Source organism: Mauremys mutica, chromosome 1 (assembly GCF_020497125.1).
Source record: "Mauremys mutica isolate MM-2020 ecotype Southern chromosome 1, ASM2049712v1, whole genome shotgun sequence".
NCBI lineage: Eukaryota > Metazoa > Chordata > Testudines > Geoemydidae > Mauremys > Mauremys mutica.
In genome coordinates this window covers 356,425,454-356,445,163 of record NC_059072.1, presented here as the reverse complement: position 1 = coordinate 356,445,163, position 19,710 = coordinate 356,425,454, and the positions used below count along the sequence as shown (strand labels likewise).

The window sequence follows — 19,710 nt, the reverse complement described above, 5'->3', positions numbered from 1 at the left end:
ATTTTTGAGTTGGGTGCCTAAAACTAGGCCCCTGAATCCATCTGTAGGCACCTAAATACAAATGGCCTGTTTTTCAGAGGTGCTGGTGCCTGCCGTTCCTGCTGATTCCAGTGGGGAGTTGTTGGAGCCGAGCACTTCGGAAAATACAGCCACTGATGTAGGGACCAATCTGTGGATTTGGATGTCTGTCACGAGGCACCTGAGGATGAAAATGCTCACATTCGTGGCTTGCCCGAAGTCCCACAGAATCAGGAAGAGATTCCTGACCCCTGAACTGTAGCTTCGTGGAAGGCCATGCTCATGTTAAATAGAAGGCAGGAAGAGGTGGTTGCGTATTTGGGATCCATTTTAAGAACTTACTGTCTGGACCCGGCACTTAATTTTGCAACCCAGTGGTGTCCTTCCTCTGACACAACGATGAAGCAGTGGCACATCTGTCCTGCCAGGGGGTCAGTACCACACCAGGGTTAGTTTGCTCACCAAGCCAGGTAACTGAGAGGCAGGTAGGGATTCCCTGTGAACCTGGCTATGGCAGCTTGTCCAAATGCCCACCAGCCTCCCCAAATCACTGCGCTGGGGTCTAGCTTTCCATTGTTTGCTGTCTCACTGGTAACCATTTTCTGTCTAATTGCTGTTGGTGTAAACGCTGTTAGGACAAGGGGCTCTGTCGCCCTTAGAACTGGTGGGAAAATTTTAATCAAAACAGTTTTCTGTTGGGAAATGCCGTTTAGCCAAAACCAAATGTTGGGTGAAATCATACCAAATTTTGCTCTGAAAACAACTGGAAATAAAAGTTTCCACTTTTTTGGAATGAAAACTTTTGATTTTTTGTTAACAAACAAAATGACTGTTTTGAAATGATATAAAAAAAGTAAAAAAAAAAAAAGGTCAAAACTGAAACAAAACATTGAGAATTTATCATAGCAAAACATTTCAATTGACCCCAAACCAATTTTTTTCCCCCAGAATTTCATTTTGCAAAATATTTGGGAATTTTTGGCTTTCTGTCTTGATTCACAAAACAAATTTTCAAAATCTCGATTTATGTGTGTGTGTGTGTGTGTGTGTGTGTGTGTGTGTGTGTGTGTGTGTGTGAGTGTGAGAGAGAGTGAGAGAGAAAGAAGTCCACTTTTTAACCAGCTGTGGTCTCCTCCAGCAGCTCCACCATTGGTGGTGAGCAGAAGGGTCTCGGGTGCTTGTTGACACAATAGTTGTGTATATCTTCGCGCAGTGTGTGCCCAGCTCGGCTGGGGAGTGGGCAGTGCAGGGTGGAGTTTGTGTCAGTACTGAACGACATGCTTGCTCCAGGAAGAGCCCTGGAACATTGCAGGATGGCATATGAGACTGACTATGAGAGCAAAGGTAGGAAGTGGCTACAGGACCTCCCATGACAGGGTGACCGGCCTAGTGGATGAGGGTGGGGCAGTAGACATGATTTATCTGGATTTTAGCAAGGCCTTTGACACAGTCCCACATGACATTCTCATGGGCAAACTAGAGAAATATGGTCTGGGTTAAATTACTAAAAGGTGAGTGCACACCTGGATGAAAGACCATATTCACAGAGTCGTTATCAATGATTTGTGAGGGTGTATCTCTGGGGGGAGGTCACACAGGGGTCTGTCCTGAGTCCAGTGCAATTCAATACGTTCATTAATGACATGGTAATGGAATGGAGAGGAAGCTTGTAAAATTTGCATATGATACCAAGCTGGGAGGCGTTACCGGCACTTGAGAGGACAGGGTTAGAATTCAAAATGACCTTGAACATTAGAGAATTGGTCTGAAATAAAAAAGATGAAATTCAATAAAGACACATGCAAAATACCTCATCTAGGAAGGAAAAATCAAACACATAATTACAAACTGGGGCATAACTGGATAGGAGGTAGGCCTGCTGAAAAGGATCCAGGGGCTATCATGAATCAGAAATTGAATGTGAGTCGATAACGTGATGCAGTTACAAAAAGGGCTAAAATAATTCTGGGGTGAATTAACAGGTTTATTGTACGTAAGAGACAGAAGGTAATTGTCCTGCTGTACTTGGCCCTGGAAAGATATGGACAAATTGGAGAGAGCCCAGAGGAGAGCAACAAAAATGATCAAAGGTTTAGAGAACCTGATCTAGGAAGAAAGGTTAAAAATCTGGGCATGTTGAGCCTTGAGAAAAGAAGACTGAGGGGGACCTGGTAACAGTCTTCAGATCTGCTAAGGGCTGTTCTAAAGAGGACAGTGATCCATTGTTCTCTGTGTCCACTGGAGGTAGGACAAGCAGCAATGGGCTTAATCTGCAGCAAGGGAGATTTAGGTCAGAAATCAGGGAAAACGTTCTAACTCTCAGGATAGTTAAGCTCTGGGACTGGCTTCCGGGGAAGGTTGTGGAATCCCCTCACTGGAGGTTTTTAAGACCAGGCTGGACAAACCCGTCAGGGCTGGTCTTGGTTTGCTTGGCCCTGTCTCAGCGCTGGGGGATAGACCTGAAGACCTCTCGAAGTCCCTCCATTTCTGTGGTAGGACAGCAGGTCAGGTGAACAGGAAGTGCGGATGGCAGTGGTACCTCGTTCTGGGCAGCTCCTTACCCACACTGTAGTGTTCATGCTGTCGGAGGGCTTTGTGCTGAATGTGGTATTTGAAGGGCTCTTGGTGGTCATCCGTCATCAGTGGGGGAGGTTTTTGATGGTGGTTAGCGGTGGGGACAGGGACAATCCCAGCTGTCTACAGTTTGGCTGTTAAATATTCTTTTTCCTTGAGGTGCATTGGAAGTCTGTGCTGGGAGGTGACCTGTGGTGATCTCATGGTGATGCCTCCATGGTTTGCTGAGCCCACCTGAGCGCTTGGCTCTTGCACAGTGCAAAGGCCGTGATTCTAATCCCCGTGATCCCAGTGCAAATCCAGTGTCGCTCCTTCCACTTCAGTGGAATGAGTCTGGGTGTCTGCTGGCAGCAATGAGATCAGGATCTGGCCCTCGATTTTTAAGGCAGCCATGCAGGGAAGAGAAGGGAAGGAGGAGGATTCGGGGAAGGCTTGTGTCCGCGTTAACGTGGGATCTTTCTTTTTCTTTGCAGCTTTCCTGATAGAGAGGAATGCCAAGCCCCTGAACCGGTGCCTATTGTCCCACCCCCTCTGCCTCCTGTCCTTCCTCCTCTGCAACCACAACAAGAGAGCCCCCCGGAACTGCCTTCCAGACCAGTCGATCTCTTCCTGCTGGAGTTCGGTGAGTGTGTGTCAGGGTTAACCTGCCCCTTCTTGAGCTTTGCATTAGTGAGTGAACTGGGCTTCCCTAAATAACCTTTGGGCCTTGTGCTGTTTGTCCCTCCGTCCATCTCACTCATTGCAGCAGCATCCCAGTTTTGCCTGGGTTGACCCTGGGGATTTTCACAGGTTGCAAGATCAGGTTTTGGGTGCCAGGAATCCCGACAACGTGCCAGGGACTCGACAATGGCTCTTACACCATGTAGCGATGGTTCTGAAGCAGGCCTCTCCTAGCATCTCTCAGTGCAGCGCCAGGGCTTAGTTGGCGTAAAATCACGCAGAGGATTTTATCCCAGGGGATAGGCTAAAAAGAGGACCAGCAAAACAACATGTCGTCAGGAGAGCAGATGAGAGGAAAGGGAGTCATTTTTATTGAGTATCATCTGCTAAATTATCCCAGAGCATCCAGCAATTGGATTCACCTTTGCTGTCTGTCTGAGCCTTAAGCATTGCTCCTCACAGCTTCCTTCAGGGACTTCTGTGACCCAAGAACTAGGTAGTGCCGACTGTTGGAGGGGCACAGAGGGGCTGCTGAGAGTTACAGGAATCCTGGGCCTGGCCTGTATGTTCTAGTTCAGGGGTAGGCAACCTATGGTACATGTGCCGAAGGCGGCACGCAAGCTGATTTTCAGTGGCACTCACACTGCCCGGGTCCTGGCCACCGGTCTGGGGGGCTCTGCATTTTAATTTAATTTTAAATGAAGCTTCTTAAACATTTTAAAAACCTTATTTACTTTACATACAACAATAGTTTAGTTATATATTATAGACTATAGAAAGAGACCTTCTAAAAACATCAGAATGTATTACTGGCACGCGAAACCTTAAATGAGAGTGATTAAATGAAGACTCGGCACATCACTTCTGAAAGGTTGCCGACCTCTGTTCTAATTCAACAAAGAATGTCATGACGTCTCAGATAAAAGCTGAGGTCACCCTGGTCATCAGTGTCACGGAGAAATGCCAGTAAGGATGTAATGCAAGGAGTTAGGTATCTATACTGAAAATTGTGTTCCTAAGGTCTGTGCCTGGGGACGGGTCACCAGCGAAGGTGAAAAGCAGGTTTTCTGTAAGGGAAGAAATGTTTATCTAGCCGGTTGTTTATGTGTAACTTCAGTATTGTCAGGTTTCAGAGTAGCAGCCGTGTTAGTCTGTATCTGCAAAAAAAAACAAACAAAAACAAACAAAAAAAAACACAGGAGTACTTGTGGCACCTTAAAGACTAACAAATTGTCGTTCACAATGGGCCTGCTGCTGCCAGTCTGAACCAAATGCTAGTGAAGGATTGTAAAAACTTCAGAGAGAGACAAGTAATAGGAAAAAGTGAACAGGGGTGGGGGTGTGAGGTGTGGGGGTGGATTCTATTTTAAAGTGCACATCAGATGTTTGCTGTAGTATATTTGGGGGACAAAGAAGACACCTTGTCATCCTTCACCTGGGAAGTAAACAGCCAGCGAGTTGGCTTCATGAAAGAGGAAGTCTCAGCCAAACTTGACTGAAAATGCTGGAGAAAACTGTGGTTGAGAGAAGCTTCTTTAGACAGGAGGGTAACCTGTTAGTTAAGTTTAGTTTCTAGAAAACGTGTTGTGATTTTGTTTGAGATGAAACAATTTGTTTCCACTGTCCCTACTCACAATCTCTTGAATTTCTGAATAAATGTTTTCACTCTGCATCTAGCTCCGGGCTGTGGTGTGGAGCAAAGTGCCGGTCCCGGGTTGAATCTGACAAGCTGGCATGTCCTGTTCCTTTGGGAACAGCCGGCCTGGCAGTCCTGTGAGTGTCCAGTGAGGGGGAGTTAAACGCTCTGCGAATTAGTTAAGTTCTGTAGTATCATTAAACTCACAGGCCTGCCTCGCACCAGCGGTGCGGCGTTACGGGCGTGCCGGAGGCAGTTTAGTTTTTACTGCTTTGGAAACCCTCTGGCACTCAGAGGAGACAGGTCTCAGCTGTGGGGCCTAGAAAGGGGCCTAGAAAGAGGCTGCTGGACACACGCAGGTCTTCTGGCTCCCAGACTGACAGACGGAGGAGATGCTGCCCCGTGTGGCTGCACAGGGTCTCCCTACAGCCTGGGCTGGACTTAGCAGCCATGGAAGCAATGGCTCAGAATGCTGCATGCTGCAGAGGAAATATGGCAGCCGTTGTAACTGGGTATCGGTGCCTCTTCTGCATTGCCGAAGGAACAACGATGGAGGAAACTGGTCGTAGTTCTCTCCTGAAACCTGGTGTCCCAACAAACTCCTGCCCCAGGAGAAGAGGCAGCTGTTTCTCTGTGTGCATATAACTGAGACATTCCATTTCCATATCACCTGTCACCCCAGAGTGCTTTATAGTCTGCCTGTACTGGGATCGCTCACCAAGCACTGAAATGCAGCCACCTCTGGGGTGGGAAGCATCAGCCACTCTGCAATAGCTGCGTGGGTAGCAGCGTAGGATAGCCACGTGAATATGTGGGCAGGATTGTGCCTGGGTGACTAGCCTGTGCCAGCGGCCATGCCCCAGCGGCTACCCTGCTGTATTTATCTCTGTCAAAGCTGCAGTCACACCTCACATTGCTCTGTAGACTCAACTGAGGAGGGGTAATTAAGGGGAGGTTCCTCCTATGAAACAGCAAGGGAGGCTGGAGCCACTGCACGCTGCGGAATTTGGCACGTGTGCCCCGCTTGTGCAAAAACAGCCACGGGCTCTTTCAGGATGGCAAGTGGTCAGGGCCTTGTTTTTACAGCTCCTTGGTTCGAATGCTCGAGTCTAAACAGTGCTTCCTGCTTTGGGTGTTCCAACAAAATAACTCAGGGGGCTAGCTCCCAGCCTCGAGCATCCCAAGGTCCCAGGAGAAATTCTCCTCCTTCAGAGGCTGGGGTACTGGGAGACACAAGGCCTGGCTGTTTTACCGAGGGACAGATTTGATACTGTAATAACCTCATATGTAGTTAGCTTTGCCAGAAAGCAGCCACACCTGCCTCTAGAATCCGGGTGACCACATAGCAGTGTTTAACGCTGGCAGTTAGCACCCTGGTTCCTATAGCTCTCGTTCTTTATAAAGGTTAAATAAATGGCCCATTTGTTTTTCTCTCCTGGCTCTTACCTCCCTCCTGTTTCTGAATGGAGCCTTTGATTCATTGCATTGGACGATTAGTGCTGGCACTCAGGGGCTGCACCCACTTGCGATTTCTCCCTGCAGCGCCAGCCCCGTCTTCAACGCTCCATCAAACACTAGCTCAGCATTTTAGCAAAGAAAAAACTCCTTTCAAAATCACTCTAGAAACACAAACTCCTCTGGAGAAAAACAAAAAAAAGGAACCAACAGGATGTACCACTACCCTTTCTCATGGTCTCGTCCTTCCATAACCTTGCCTCCGCGACGGCTGTCTGTCGTTCCTCCCCTGTGCTCTGTCTAATTTAGGCTTCAGTCCTGCAGTCCTCAGACAAAATGCCCACAGATTTCAGGTTCCGGCTCTTAGGAGAGGGATTCAAATGATGTGCTAACGGGAGTGTTGGACGTAAGCCACAGGAGGTCAATCTACTCGTCACTGGTGAGGCCCCAGCTGGAGAACTGTGTCCAGTTCTGGGTGCCACACTCTAGGGAGGATGAGGACAAATTGGAGAGAGTCCAGAGGAGATCAGTAAAAATGATCAAAGGTTTAGAAAACCTGAGCTGTGAGGAAAGGTTAAAAATACTGGGCACGTTTAGTCTTGGTCAAAGAAGACTGAGGGGCGACCTGAGAACAGTCTTCAAGTCTGTTAAGGGCTGTTCTAAAGAGACGGGGATCAATTGCTCTCCATGTCCACTGAAGGTAGGACAAGAAGCAATGGGCTTAATTTGCAGCCAGGGAGATATAAGGAAAGCTTTCTAACTCACAGGATAGTGAAGCTCTGGAACAGGCTTCCGAGGGAGGTTGTAGAATCCCCTCACCGGAGGTTTGTAAGACCAGGCTGGAGAAACCCCTGGTCAGGGCTGCTCTGGGTTTATTTGGTCCTGCCTCGGCGCAGGGGGCCTCTCGAGGTCCCTCCAGCCCGACACTTCTGTGACCTTGTGATGTGTGAAGCCCCTGGGTGCTGTGGGAATCATAGTGCGGCACTGCCCGGCAGCAAAGAGCAGAGAGTGCTGGATGACAGCTGTTGCAAAGTGTGACCTTCAGAAGCCGTTCACAGAAAGCCTTTTCCCAACCCTAGTGTCGTTCATGGAAGGGTCTCGGCGTGCTTGGCAAAATTAGCCTCATTTTACAGATGGGGAAATTGGGGCACAGAGAGGAGAAGTGCCATGGGCAGGGTCACCCAGGGGGTGTGTAGCAGAGCCCAAACCACCTGAATCCCACCCAAGTGCCCTCCCACCAGACAATGTTGCCTCTTGCTGTGAGAGCTGTGTTGCTGCCTGGCTGGGTGCAGGAGCAGGCACAAGAAAGTGGTTGACAGGAGCACAGCAATCTTGGGGTGCGTGCTCCCTGAACCCCCTTTTGAATGAACAATGTTTCTCAGCCTCCCTTTGTGTCTCTTCACAGACGACTCTGATTATGAAGAACCCCCGTGGGAGGAGGAATTGGCAGCTGCTTCAGGAGAAATGAGTGACAAGGTTGGCTCATAATACAGCGCAGAGTGTCTGGGCTTTTCGGCTCTCTCAGTGGGTTGGTCTGTCTGTCTGTCCTGTCTTCCATTTTAAAAGACAAGAAGAGGGAAAACAGCCCCAATGTTGTTTGGAAAGGAGGGGTGGGGTGGAAAAATCAGATGATCCCATTAACTTTATACCGTGGCATTCATTCCAAAGGACCAAGGAGTGTCCAGGGCTCGGACACTCACTGCTGAAATGCAACCAACTCTGACGTGGAACACAGCAGTTGTTAACAGCACACAGCGACGCTGCACAACACTTTAGGGCAGGAAGCGAAGAACGCTGCATCTAATTGAAACTGTAGCGGGATTTGAGGGAGGCAAATTTGTTACCCAATTTTGCCTGTGGCACAGGGGATAATGCCTGTCTAACACTCCTGCCACTGATGGGGTGAGTTAGGACTTGAAGGGACTTGGGTTGCTGTTGGGACAGGAGAGCAGAAATGCTGCTTTCAGGGGCCACCCTGGAGAGCACGAGGCCCAGCTCTACCTTTGACTGGCCACAGCTGATTCATAGAGACACGTTTCAGTTCTGTCTGTTCTAATGCCAGCCCCATGGGCTCTCGAGTTGCAAATCAGAGGCAGTGCTGAGGGGTGCCAGGCTCCCAGAGCTGGTGACAGTAAGAGGAGCCTAAACACCTCTGAGGATCCTTGCCTAGGTTCCTGAATAAATGCACCCTTGATTCAGTGTGAGCTGCCTCCGGTGTAGTGACCAACAGTTTGTGGTGGGGGGGTGTGGACATTTGTGCTGAGCTGGGCTGCTTGTGTGCATGTGTGTCTGTGTCTGTGCATGCTCCTCTCCGCCAGAGAGGAAATGCAGAACTTTTCACCAAAGCCCAACGCAGCAATTTTGATTTCTATAAATGAAGTGCCCACAGCCAAGCCCTACTTCCAGCTGCACTTCCCTGTACTGTGAGGGCGGTGCATGCTCTTCTGAGGCTGGGGAGAGGCGTGGGGCGGGGCAGAAAAGCTAGGACGTTGGAGGCGGGCCATCAGTTACAGGCACTGGCCTTTCCTCTCTGGGAGCTTGGGTTCAGGAATGATGTGCTGTGAGTTTGGTCTCCAGCTAGATCCATCTCCTCCTGTAATCACAGTCTAGCACGACTGGCCGCCTCTGTCCGAGAGAGGCCCATGGCCAGAATAGCAGGGGGGGCGCTGCAAGTCGGGATTGGTGAGTATTGGCAAAGCTGAGTGGGGACCCAGGACTGGCGTAGCAAAGGGGCTGCAGGTCAGGAGTGAGGGGCATCCGCAGAGCTGTGTGGGAGAAGCTTGTACATCCTCTGCCTCTAGCAAGCCTGGCTTTTTCTGAGCCCCAGATTCACGCCAATGAAGGAAGTAAACCTGAGTCACTCCCGGAGGCGACGTGTGAACCCATGGCGTGCACTGTCTCACTCTCTGAGTGGATCCTGGCCGCGCCGAGGACGTTCCCCACGCTGTGCGTCTGAGGAGCTGGCTGGGAGGGGTGTGTCTGTGCAGATGTGCTGGGGTGGGGTGGGGTTTGTGCTCACAATGGCCCCGTCTCCTCCCTGTCCCTCCCCCTTTGGGCTGGATAGTCCCCCAGAGGACTCAGCCTCACCCATCAGCTGGACTTCTGGCATTTCCCAGAGCTGGTCAGTTTCTCTTTGCTGCTCTGCTCTGACACGTGGTGCGTCTACACTGCCATTGCGGGGCGTGAGCGCAGGGCGTGTAGACGTACTTGAGCTCGCGTTACGTTAGCCAACTCACGTACAATGGCAGTAACGCCGCGGCAGCGCAGGCTTCGGCGTGGGCACACAAGCCCGCTTGGAGGAGCCCAGGGTAATGACGCAGGCGGCGGGCCGGTGCTGCAGCGGCGTTGCTGCGGTTGGGATGTGAGTTAACGAGATGCTCATGCAAGCGCAGGTCTGTCTGCATGAGCAGCAACGTGGGCAGAGCATGCAGGGGTGCAGGACTGCTTCATCCCGGCCAGCCCCGCTGACAGCAGGGAACTAGAAACAGAAAGGGCTGCTCCGCGTCAACTTCCCTGTCTCTGTCTCTGTCTCTGCAGGACGATGCCGAGACCATGAGGGGGCGGCTGCGCTCGGAGCGCGTCAACAGCCTATTCAGCGAGGACGAGCTCATTGAAGACTATTACGACCAGCCAGCTGCCAAGTAGGGACCCCTCCTCCTGCTCTTGCTCCTCCGTGTGTGCATGTGTTCTTCCCCCTTCTGTGCTTCCCCCGCTGTGGTGAATTATGGAGCCAGCGAGGGACCGGTCAGGAAGGGAGGCAGTGCCGAGCATGACGCATGCAGGCCCTAGGAGATCTAGCCTGGGCCGGCAGATCCTTGGCTCCTTAAAAGCATCTCGTTTCTCACGAGAGCTTGTTATCCGCATTACTTTGGGCCAGACGCTGCTCTGAGTGACGCTGGTGTAAATCCGGAGCCACTCCTCTGAAGGGAGTGGCGCAACTCTGGATTTACCCTGGCATCGCTGAGAGCGGGATCTGGCCCTTTGCATTTGATTTTACCCAAAGGACCCGGCCTGGCTTCGGCCTGTCCTACCGCAGGGATCGCCATGGCGTCTGCTGCTGTGCGGGCCTCTGCAGACTCCCCTAACCCTGAGCAGCTCAGAGCCAGTCACCCTCTCCTCTCCACACATCCCTCCCTCCCAGGCAGGCTCAGGCTGCTGGCCGCCCATTCAGCAGATCTGACCACAGGGGCAGCAGAAGCCCTGGCCGGTGTTCGAAGGGAGCCTCCCTGCACCCTGAAACCTGCAAACAGCTAAGTGCTGCCTGCTGTGTGCTGTTCTCTTGTCCTGCCTCCCTTCCCATGCCTGGCCCCCGGGGGGACTAGCAAACTGGAGAGGCCTGGTTGGTCGGGCTGCCTCCTTGTGGAGTCTCTGCTGTGTGTGGCCTGCAGCAGAGAGGTGGGGGCGAGGATTGGGCTCGGCCTGCGAGGGTGCTGGGCACTGCAGGAGAAGGGGAGGGTATGCAAGTCTCCGGTGATGGTGGGAGGAGATCGAGTGTAGGAACCCTGAGAGCGGACGGGAGCCGGAGCGGGAGGGGGAAGCCTGTTGCAGCGCTGGGATCTTTTCTAGAGGTGTCTCTGCTAGTGCTGAGACCAGCCAAGAGAGACCAAAACAGCTTGCTTGTCCTTGCTACCGAACTTGTTAGCAATCCTGTTCTCTTTAATTTGGTTCCATTTAATTCACTTTGGAAGTGAATTCAGCTAAACTGAATTAAAGTCACTTTAATTCAGAGTAAGAGCACCCGCACAAGGATTTAATGCTGTTTAACCAATCCGCTTTAAATTCACACCTTTAGTTAATTTGAATTAACTTTCCTGAGGCCACATCTACACTACAAACGTATGTTGACTCAAGATACGTCAGCATACAGCCACTGCAGTCAGTACATTGTTTGTGAGTGTGCATACTTGGCTCCTTGTTTCACTGGAGTATGTACTTACTCTGAGTGCTTGTATCGATGCAGAGTGTGGTGCACCATGGGTAGGTATCCCACTTGCAACTTGCCACCATCCAGCGCTCTGTATTTTGGGAAGTTTTGACAATGCATGATGGGATTGAAAAGAGTTGCACAGCGGTGACTGGGAGCATGGGGTCACGGAGTCCCCGGGCGATGCTCTGGAACTGCTCCCCACAAAGCCAGTCAGGACTCTGGGGAGCCTCCTCTCCCTTGGAGCATTCAGCATATGCCTCTCTGTGTGCTTCCCACAGCGAGCCCGCCGTGGCAGGGTCCTGGGGAAGCCAGAGGGTCCTGCACCCCCACTTCGCAGTCAGACGTGACTCTTAGCCAGCCAGTAAAACAGATTTAGTTAGATGACAGAAACACAGTCCAAAACAGGTCTTACCAGTACAGACAACAGGACCCCCTTTAGTTAGGTCCATCTGGGGCCCCCAGGGAGGTCTCAGCCGCATTGGGAAGCCGAAGCCCCGTCGGGGCGCCCCTCTCCATTTCCCAGCCAGCTTCAAACTGAAAACTCCCCCCCCCCAGCCTCTTACTCAGCCTCCCCTCGGCTCCTCCCCCAGCCTTTGTGTCCTTTGTTCAGTGTCCCAGGCAGAGGTGTCACCTGGCCTTCAACCCCCGTCCTGGGTTCTCAGGTTACATGCTCAGGTGTGCTCCCTTCCCCCAGTACAACCTCCCAGGTCAATACTCCCCACTCAGCATTCACATAACACAGCAAGAACATTCCCACTTCCTCACACATGGGCTCAACTTCCCAGTTTGCAACTGTCCCCAACCCATAATGGCATCTGTATCCCATAATTTTTGCACCTTTCTGCAAAACCCCACAAACCCGCACAGCCCTTCTTGCTGTCTGCCATCTCTGACAGAAGCAAGGAGCCTGCAGAGCTCTGCACTATCGTCATGAGCATTGCAAGCGCGGAGCGCACGATCCTGGAGAGTGTATAGAGCTGCAAGAAGAACCAAACGAGTGGGGAACGTGACGATTTCTTGGACCGCACATGGCTGTGGCACATAACGAGAATCAATTCAAGCTTGTTGGGGGTGTTCCTGGAGCAGCTGCAGGTGGTGGAGCGCTGCTTCCGGGTCTGGGAAACAGGCCCTGACTGGTGGGATCTCATTGTAATGCGGGTTTGGGATGACAAGCAGTGCCTGCTGAACTTTCAGATGCGCAAAGCTACGTTCATGGATCTCTGTGCCAAGCTCGCCCCCGCCCGCTAGTGCAGGGGCACCAAAATAAGAGCTGCATTGACAGTGGAGAAGTGAGTGGTGATTGCACTGTGGGAAGTTGCAATACCAGGTTGCTACTAGTCAGTCAGGAATCAATTTGGAGTTGGGAAATCCACCGTGGGGACCGTTGTCATGCAAGTGTGCAGGGCCATTATATGCCTCCTGCCACGCAGGACTCTGACTCTGGACGATGTGCAGGACATAGTGGATGGCCTTGCACCTAAGGATCCTGAACTGTGGTGGAGCGATAGAGGGCACGCATATTCCTATTTTGGGACCAGACCACCTTGCCACTGACTAGATGAACAGAAAGGGCTACTTTTCCGTGCTTATGCTTCCCTGGTAGATCACCAGGGAAGCTTCACTGATGTCAGTGACGATCAGGAAAGGTGTGTGACGCTCGCATTTTTCAGAACACAGGCCTGTTCAGAAAGCTACAAGCAGGGGCTTTCTTTCCCATCCGGTGGATTACCACTGGGAATGTTGAAAAGTCAGTGGTGATCCTGGGGGACCCAGCTTACTCCTTGCTCTTTTGGCTCATGAAGCTGTACACCGGCCACCTCGATAGCACCAAGGAATGATTCAGCTACCGGCTCAACAGGTGCAGAAAGACAGTCAGATGTGCTTTTGGTTGTTTGAAGGGTCACTGGTGTTGTTTAATCACAAGATTGGACCTCAGTGAGAAAAAGATCCCAATGGTTCTAGCTGCCTGCTGTGTCCTGCACAATATCTGTGAAGCAAAGTGGGAAAAGTTTCCATCAGGGTAGAGGTGGAGCAGCTGTCTGCTGACTTTGAACAGCCAGATACAAGGGCTATTAGAAGAGCGCAGTGTGGAGCTATGTGGCTCAGGGAGGCTTTGAAAGACCATTTTCACAGTGAGCCAGAGCAGTGTGTGTTGTAGTAGTGTGTTCTGCCTGGCCCTGCCTGACAGGAATCCTACAGCGATTGCTGTATATGTAGGAATAGAACATTGTCAGTGCACCTGTTAATTTTGTTTGTGAATGATCCTATGAGTTGTGCAGAGCACTCGGAAGCATTTGTTGTGAACTAATAAAGATGAATTATGTTCCAAAGAATGGAATTTTATTCTGTAACAAAATCAGTGCAAAAAAGGACAATTTTAAAACAAATACATTAAAAACTTAATAAAATAAGAGAACAGAACTTACGAAGGGGAAACCATGGCCTTCACAGGTCAGTGTATCTGAAGCTGTGATTGTCTTTAATGTCCTCCCTGACATGTCCTTCGTAATGTGCTTGTTGCAAGAGAAAAGCCATGAACAACAGGCACCTCTCTACATAGCATTCGTACCTACAAAAGACCTTCGACACAGTTAGTAGGAATGGTCTATACAAGATCCTGTTGAAAACTGGCTGTCCACAAAACGTGCTTTCCCTATGTAAGGAGTTCCAGGAGGGAATGAAGGCAGTTATCCAGTATGAAAATGAACCATCATCTGATTTTAGCATTGATATTGGCATGAAGCAAGGCTGTGTCTTAGTGCCAACCAGCTTTGGCATCTTCTTCTCTATTCTTCTTAAGTACGCTTTTGGAAATGATCTAATACTAATTGAACCGAGGATGGATGGCAGCTTGTTCAACATCAGATGATTCCAGAGCAGAAGGCATGTCACCCAGGTCACTATTGGGGATCTGCTCTTTGCAGATGACGCTGCATTCATCTCTAACTCACCTGATGACTTGCAGATCATGATGAATAAGTTCTCTGAGGCATGTATCAAGTTTGGCCTGGGAATCAGTATCAAGAAACCAGTTGTTGTGTCACAGGGCACCAACATCCCACCTAAAATCTACGTCAGTAAGGAAGCTCTGGATAATGTGGATCGCTTCGGCTATCTTGGCTCAACTCTAACCAGCAAACTTAGCCTGGATAGAGAAATTGATGCCAGAATCTGCAAAGCCTCTGTCAGCTTTGGCAAACTTACCTCACGTGTCTGGAACAACAAGCTGCTGGCCCTGAATATAATGCTTGTGGCCTCGGTACCCTCCCTTATGGCTGTGAAAGCTGGGTCACAGGAGTGGAAAATGAACAGCTTCTAGTCTCAGAAAAATCCTTGGAGTCACTTGGGACCAATGGATCATCAATAATGAGATCCCAGAGAGAACCAGCCTACAGTCTATGCAGACTACGCTGGATGCTCGCAGGCTTCGCTGGCTGGGACACATGGAATGGGTCCCTACAAGCCTCAAGATCGTCTGCTGAAGGCAGTGCTGTCTGGCCAACTCAAGACCTGCCTGCGACGCAGAGGAAGGCCAAAGCTCTGGTACAGCAACCAGGTCAGGTAAGGTCTCAAGAAATTCAGCATCCCCCTGACAACCGGGAGAGCCCTGCCAACAGCCGCTCCATCTGGAGAAGCCGTGTCAAGGCTGGTGCAGTCATCGCAGAGAGCCATCAGGAAGCAGAGTGTGCTCCAAGCTCCATCTGACGAGTGGACCTGTAGCCACTGTGGGAGGGTTTGCTGCTCGTGCATTTGGCTCTTCTCCCACACCTCTGTCAAGTGCCATTGACGGACTGGCTTTGTCGTGTTTCTTTTCGTCTGTCAAGATGTTGGATGGCCGCATAAGGCAGGGGTAGTGTGCCGACCCCTGAGGCCGTGTGAATGTGGAGGGAGGTCCCGATATTGAGTTCTCAACAGGCTGCAGAGGGAGGTGAGCCTGGGACTGTTGAACCTGCAGGTCCACCAGAGTCTGCAGCATCTGTGTGTGCTGCCTGAGAAGCCCCATTACGTCTTGGTGCCTCTCACTCTCCGTTTCCTGCTGGGACTCCCGGGCCTTTCTCCTCTCCACTCTCCCCTTCTCCAGGCTGTCCGCCGTGTTCATCCTCCAGGCCCTGTGCTCACGGTCCGATGCAGCGCTGGCTTGTAGGGTCTTATTGAACATGTCATCCTGAGTCCTCTTCTTTCTCCTCCTCATCTGGCTCGGGCGTTCCACGGGTGTGGAGGGGCAGACCCTGAAGGCCGCAATGGCAGCAGCTGAAGATAAAACACACAGAGGTATCATTGTCAGCGTGATCACTACAGAAAATGAAACTTAAGATGCCAAACTCACTCCCCTAAATTTTTAAGCACTGCATTCTCACTTCTGCTTGGGATTTCCAGTCACAGCACGAGCCCTGGTGAGTACGGCCCACCAGAGACTGGGGAAATGAGGAGGGAATTGCTCGGTTGCATGCTTGCAGCGGTATTGGGAAATAGCACTGAATACTGACACCGTTTCCCTCAGGCATTGGTGGTTTCAGCTGATACCTCACTCCTGAAGGCCACAAAGGCAGAGAGAGGACAGCTGATTCTTTCCTGGGTGTCTGGCTGGTGAGTCTTGCCCACATGCTCAGGGTTTAGCTGATCGCCATATTTGGGGTCGGGAAGGAATTTTCCTCCAGGGCAGATTGGCAGAGGCCCTGGGGGGCTTTCACCTTCCTCTGCAGTGAGAGGCACGGGTCACTTGCTGGAGGATTCTCTGCACCTTGAAGTCTTTAAACCACGATTTGAGGACTTCAGTAGCTCAGACATAGGTTAGGGGTTTATTACAGGAGTGGGTGGGTGAGATTCTGTGGCCTGCATTGTGCAGGAGGTCAGACTAGATGATCATAATGGTCCCTTCTGACCTTAAAGTCTATGAGTCTATGACTCTCTGATGCTGCCACCCCAGAGCCGTTCAGGCCCGTGTGCTGCTAGCCTGTGCACAGCAATGGTGCCTGCTGAAGTTATCGCTGGGCCTCGTGGGAAATTATCCTACCCTGGAGGAAGAAATAAGGCAGCCCTCCCTAGAAACCTTCAGCAGAGGATTGCAGAGTACCTCCATGGACGTTTCATTGAGCTCCCTCAAGAGGATTCAAGGGAGATCCCTGTGCACATAAAGAAACAGCTGTGCATGCCCCCCCCGCAAGTCCAGAGGGGAATGAAAAGCAGATAGTGGTACGACCAAGAGAGGCAGAGTTGCTAACTCTCCCAGCACGAGTAAATTAATAAGTCAGAAGATGTGTTCTGCTGCTTTTGGGGGGAGGGGCTCTCCCTGGAATTGAAAATTTATCTACACACGTACCTCTGCGTCGGGCTCGCCCGTGCTCGACTGTGGGGACTGGCTGGACTGCGGCGGAGTCAAAAACAGGCCCTGGCTCTCTGGTGGCTGGATCCCGCAGTCGCCTGTCCCCCATACTCCTCTTCCCCTTCCTCGCCCACCACTTCCTCCTCCTTGCTGTTCATGGCACAGGCCTCTGGCTTGGGCTCCTCGGAGGTGTCAGCGTGGCAGGTCTGCAGCTCAGCACCAGATCGATTGTTGGCCTTCTGGTCTGCCTGCCGCAGCCCCTTGGCTTTCACGGGGCACTGCATCTGGGCCCTGTTCCACCCCTTCTCCTGCATCCCCCGAGCAATCTGCTCATCGATGTCGACGTTTCTATGGCTGGTTCGCAGCTGCGCCTGCACAGCCTCTGCTCCACACGGGCCCAGGAGATCCAGTATCTCCTGTCCACTCCCAGCAGGAGTGTGTCTGCAGCTGGCCAGCGGCACTCAACAGTGGAGAACTGCTAGGTGTGCTCGCCAAACCGGGCCGCCAGGAAAAGGAATTGTAAAAATGTGCGAGGCTTTAAAAGGGAGGAAAGCTTCCGGTTTCCGTGACCCCTGGGCAGCGGAGTTCACAATGGTGACCAGAGCGGTCAGCGCTGGGCATTGTGGGACAGCTGCTGGAGGACAGTTAGGGTCAACCTAAGGAATGCAGTATCTACGCATGCACTGCGTTGAGCTAAGTGCATCCACTGGGACTGTACGCTGCTCAGCGAGGTGGTGTTACTATGGCAGTGTAACAGGGCGCTTATGTCAGTGGGATACTAACTGAAGTGTAGACGCACAACTAGGCCGCCATAAGCTGCCTTGTGTCAATCTGACTTTGTCGTGTAGACCAGGCCTGAGTTTCCCTGTGTAGACAAGCCCTAGGACACACTGGCTTTTATGTTGGCCCCCGAAGTCTTACTAGACCTGGGTCAATACTGCAAAAAAGCCGTCTCCGCCATGGAAAGCTCTCTTGTTTGCATGCTGCTAACCTGCTCCTGAGTGAATGGGGCTCACAGGAGGCCTGCACAGGGGGGAAAGCGTCGTGTATCTGTATGGGCCTGAACGCTAATGCCGGATGGGTGGGGTTAGCCATCCTATGCTGTGTGTCCACATTGTGCCAGGCAACTCGACCCCGGTAAACAATCAGTGTCTGTTGTCTAACCCCCTCTCTTTCCTTAGGGGGAGGGGGAGCTCAGGGGTTAGGGTGCTTGCCAGAGACCTAGGTTCAATCCCCTGATCTGTCCCCAAGTGCTCTGCAGAGGAGCAATGTGGCTTGTCTTAGGCCACGGGAATAGAACTCAGCTCTCCTGCATCTACTGTCCTGTCCGCTAGGCTTCACTGCCGCTCTCCCATCCGCACACTGAAAACCACGGCCAACGGAGAACGATGCTTAGTTATATGCCGTGAGCACGGGGAATCACTAAGAGGAGTAAAATCATTTCCCATCGCCCAAGTAATTTGTGGTCTTAATGAGCAACTGAGAGCAATTTCACATAATGAAAGACCAATTCCTTTATTTGCCAGATTCATTTAGCTGGGAAACAATTTCTGGGTGTTCTCTGTAATTATAGATACTTTGTGTCACTTTGGCTAAGCTTCTACAGAGAAGGAAATAATTCCCCCGAGTAAAACCTGCTGGGGTGTCTGTCCATGTGTCCCACGTCCATCTAGACACGAGCCTGAGCTGCGCGGTTTGGATCTGGATTTAGACGTCCGGATTCAGGTTGCTGGGCCGCTCCATTAAACGGAGAGGGCGTGATGCAAAGCCCCACTGACGTCAGTGGGAATCTGTCCCTTGACTTCCCAGGCCTTTGGATCAGGCCCCTCGTAGCTAGTTGTGATGCTGGGCTTTGGGTGTACGCGTCTCTGGAGCTCAGTGGTGTGTGACACTCAAGGGTGTGGGGGAAGGAGGAGGGAGGCAAGGTGACATGTTTGTGGGAGGCATCTGACTAATGCCCCCGCCCTCTCCGCACTAGCTGTTTGGAGCGTGTCGTTGACTGGGCCTTGAGTCTTGGAAGGCTCCGTATTCTCCAGTCAGTTCGTTTTGCTGAACTTCCCAAACTAGGTTACACAGCTTGAAAGCAGTGAAGGAAGCACTGCCGCTCTCTGCCTGCCTGCGCTAATGCCCCCAGCCCGCCCTGTGTCATTGCTGTCGGGGGACACACATGGGGGTGGGGTGCGGGGGGCTGCAGCCTGCAGGAGACGAGCTGCTCTCTAGTTCTGTCAGCACAAAGGCCGCTGCAGAGGGGCACTAGCCAGTGGCAGATTGGCAATGGGTGAAGGAGATGTTTGTGGCCAGCTCACTGATTCAGGCCCATGCCCAGACAGTGCCCAAGGGCTGTTGGGTGGTCCAGGCATGCGGGAAGCTGGCTGGAACCATTAGGCCCTACTGGTCAGGCGCCGGGCGAGGGGGGAGCTCGCTCAGGCAGCCAGCTGGCAGCCAGCCGGTCTCCCGCACTGCAGGATCACACTGCCAGGGAGCCGGTTAACGCTGGTGACTGGACACTAAAAATCCGGTTACCACGGGAACCCGGGCCAGCCGTGGGTGTAGTTTGGGCAGGCATTGCCCCCCTTAGCACTCCCCAAACCCGATTTCTCAGGAGCTCTGCTTAGCTGTCAGGGAGGGAAGAGGCTCCCTCTGTCCCTCTCCTTTGCTGAGGCTGGCGGGCAGCTCGAGGACGCTGCCTCCTGGGTCCTAGTGCCTGTGACCGTCATCCTGTGTGTGTGCTGGGTCCCGTTTCTGGACAACTGGTGAGTGCCTGTGTGGGGGCAGGGCAAGGGGCTGGCAGGGGGAAGGGGCAGTATTGTTAGACCCACAATAGAGGGGTTTTTACGAGACGGGGAGCAATCCACTTCGTAGCAGGCTATGATAGACTAGCTGGATGGGCAAAGGCAGGTTCTGTCCATTTGCTGGTTCTCTAGCAGTTCAATCCATCATAAAAGGACCTCACATTTGATTTCTTTCGAGTTTCATTCCAAAAACGTAAAGCTAAATCAACCTGAAGTTTGTCCTCATTTTTCTGCCCCAACTCAAACTAACTTCTTCCCCAGTGGAAAACGTTGGGTAAGCGTGGCATGTGATTGGAGACGGGAATGAGAACACAGGCCAATTCCT

General features: G+C 51.8%; 1 protein-coding gene across 5 annotated transcripts in view; it reads left to right on the top strand.

Moving 5' to 3' along the window:
• Positions 1-19,710, top strand: part of ARAP1 (ArfGAP with RhoGAP domain, ankyrin repeat and PH domain 1) — a 185,103-nt gene that overhangs the window by 88,213 nt on the left and 77,180 nt on the right. For all 5 annotated transcript variants that reach the window (XM_045023006.1, XM_045023016.1, XM_045023000.1 and 2 more), the window contains 3 exons: positions 3,066-3,214; positions 7,749-7,819; positions 9,881-9,984. In XM_045023006.1, coding sequence (XP_044878941.1) covers positions 3,066-3,214; positions 7,749-7,819; positions 9,881-9,984 — 324 coding nt within the window. The remainder of the gene's footprint in view (positions 1-3,065; positions 3,215-7,748; positions 7,820-9,880; positions 9,985-19,710) is intronic.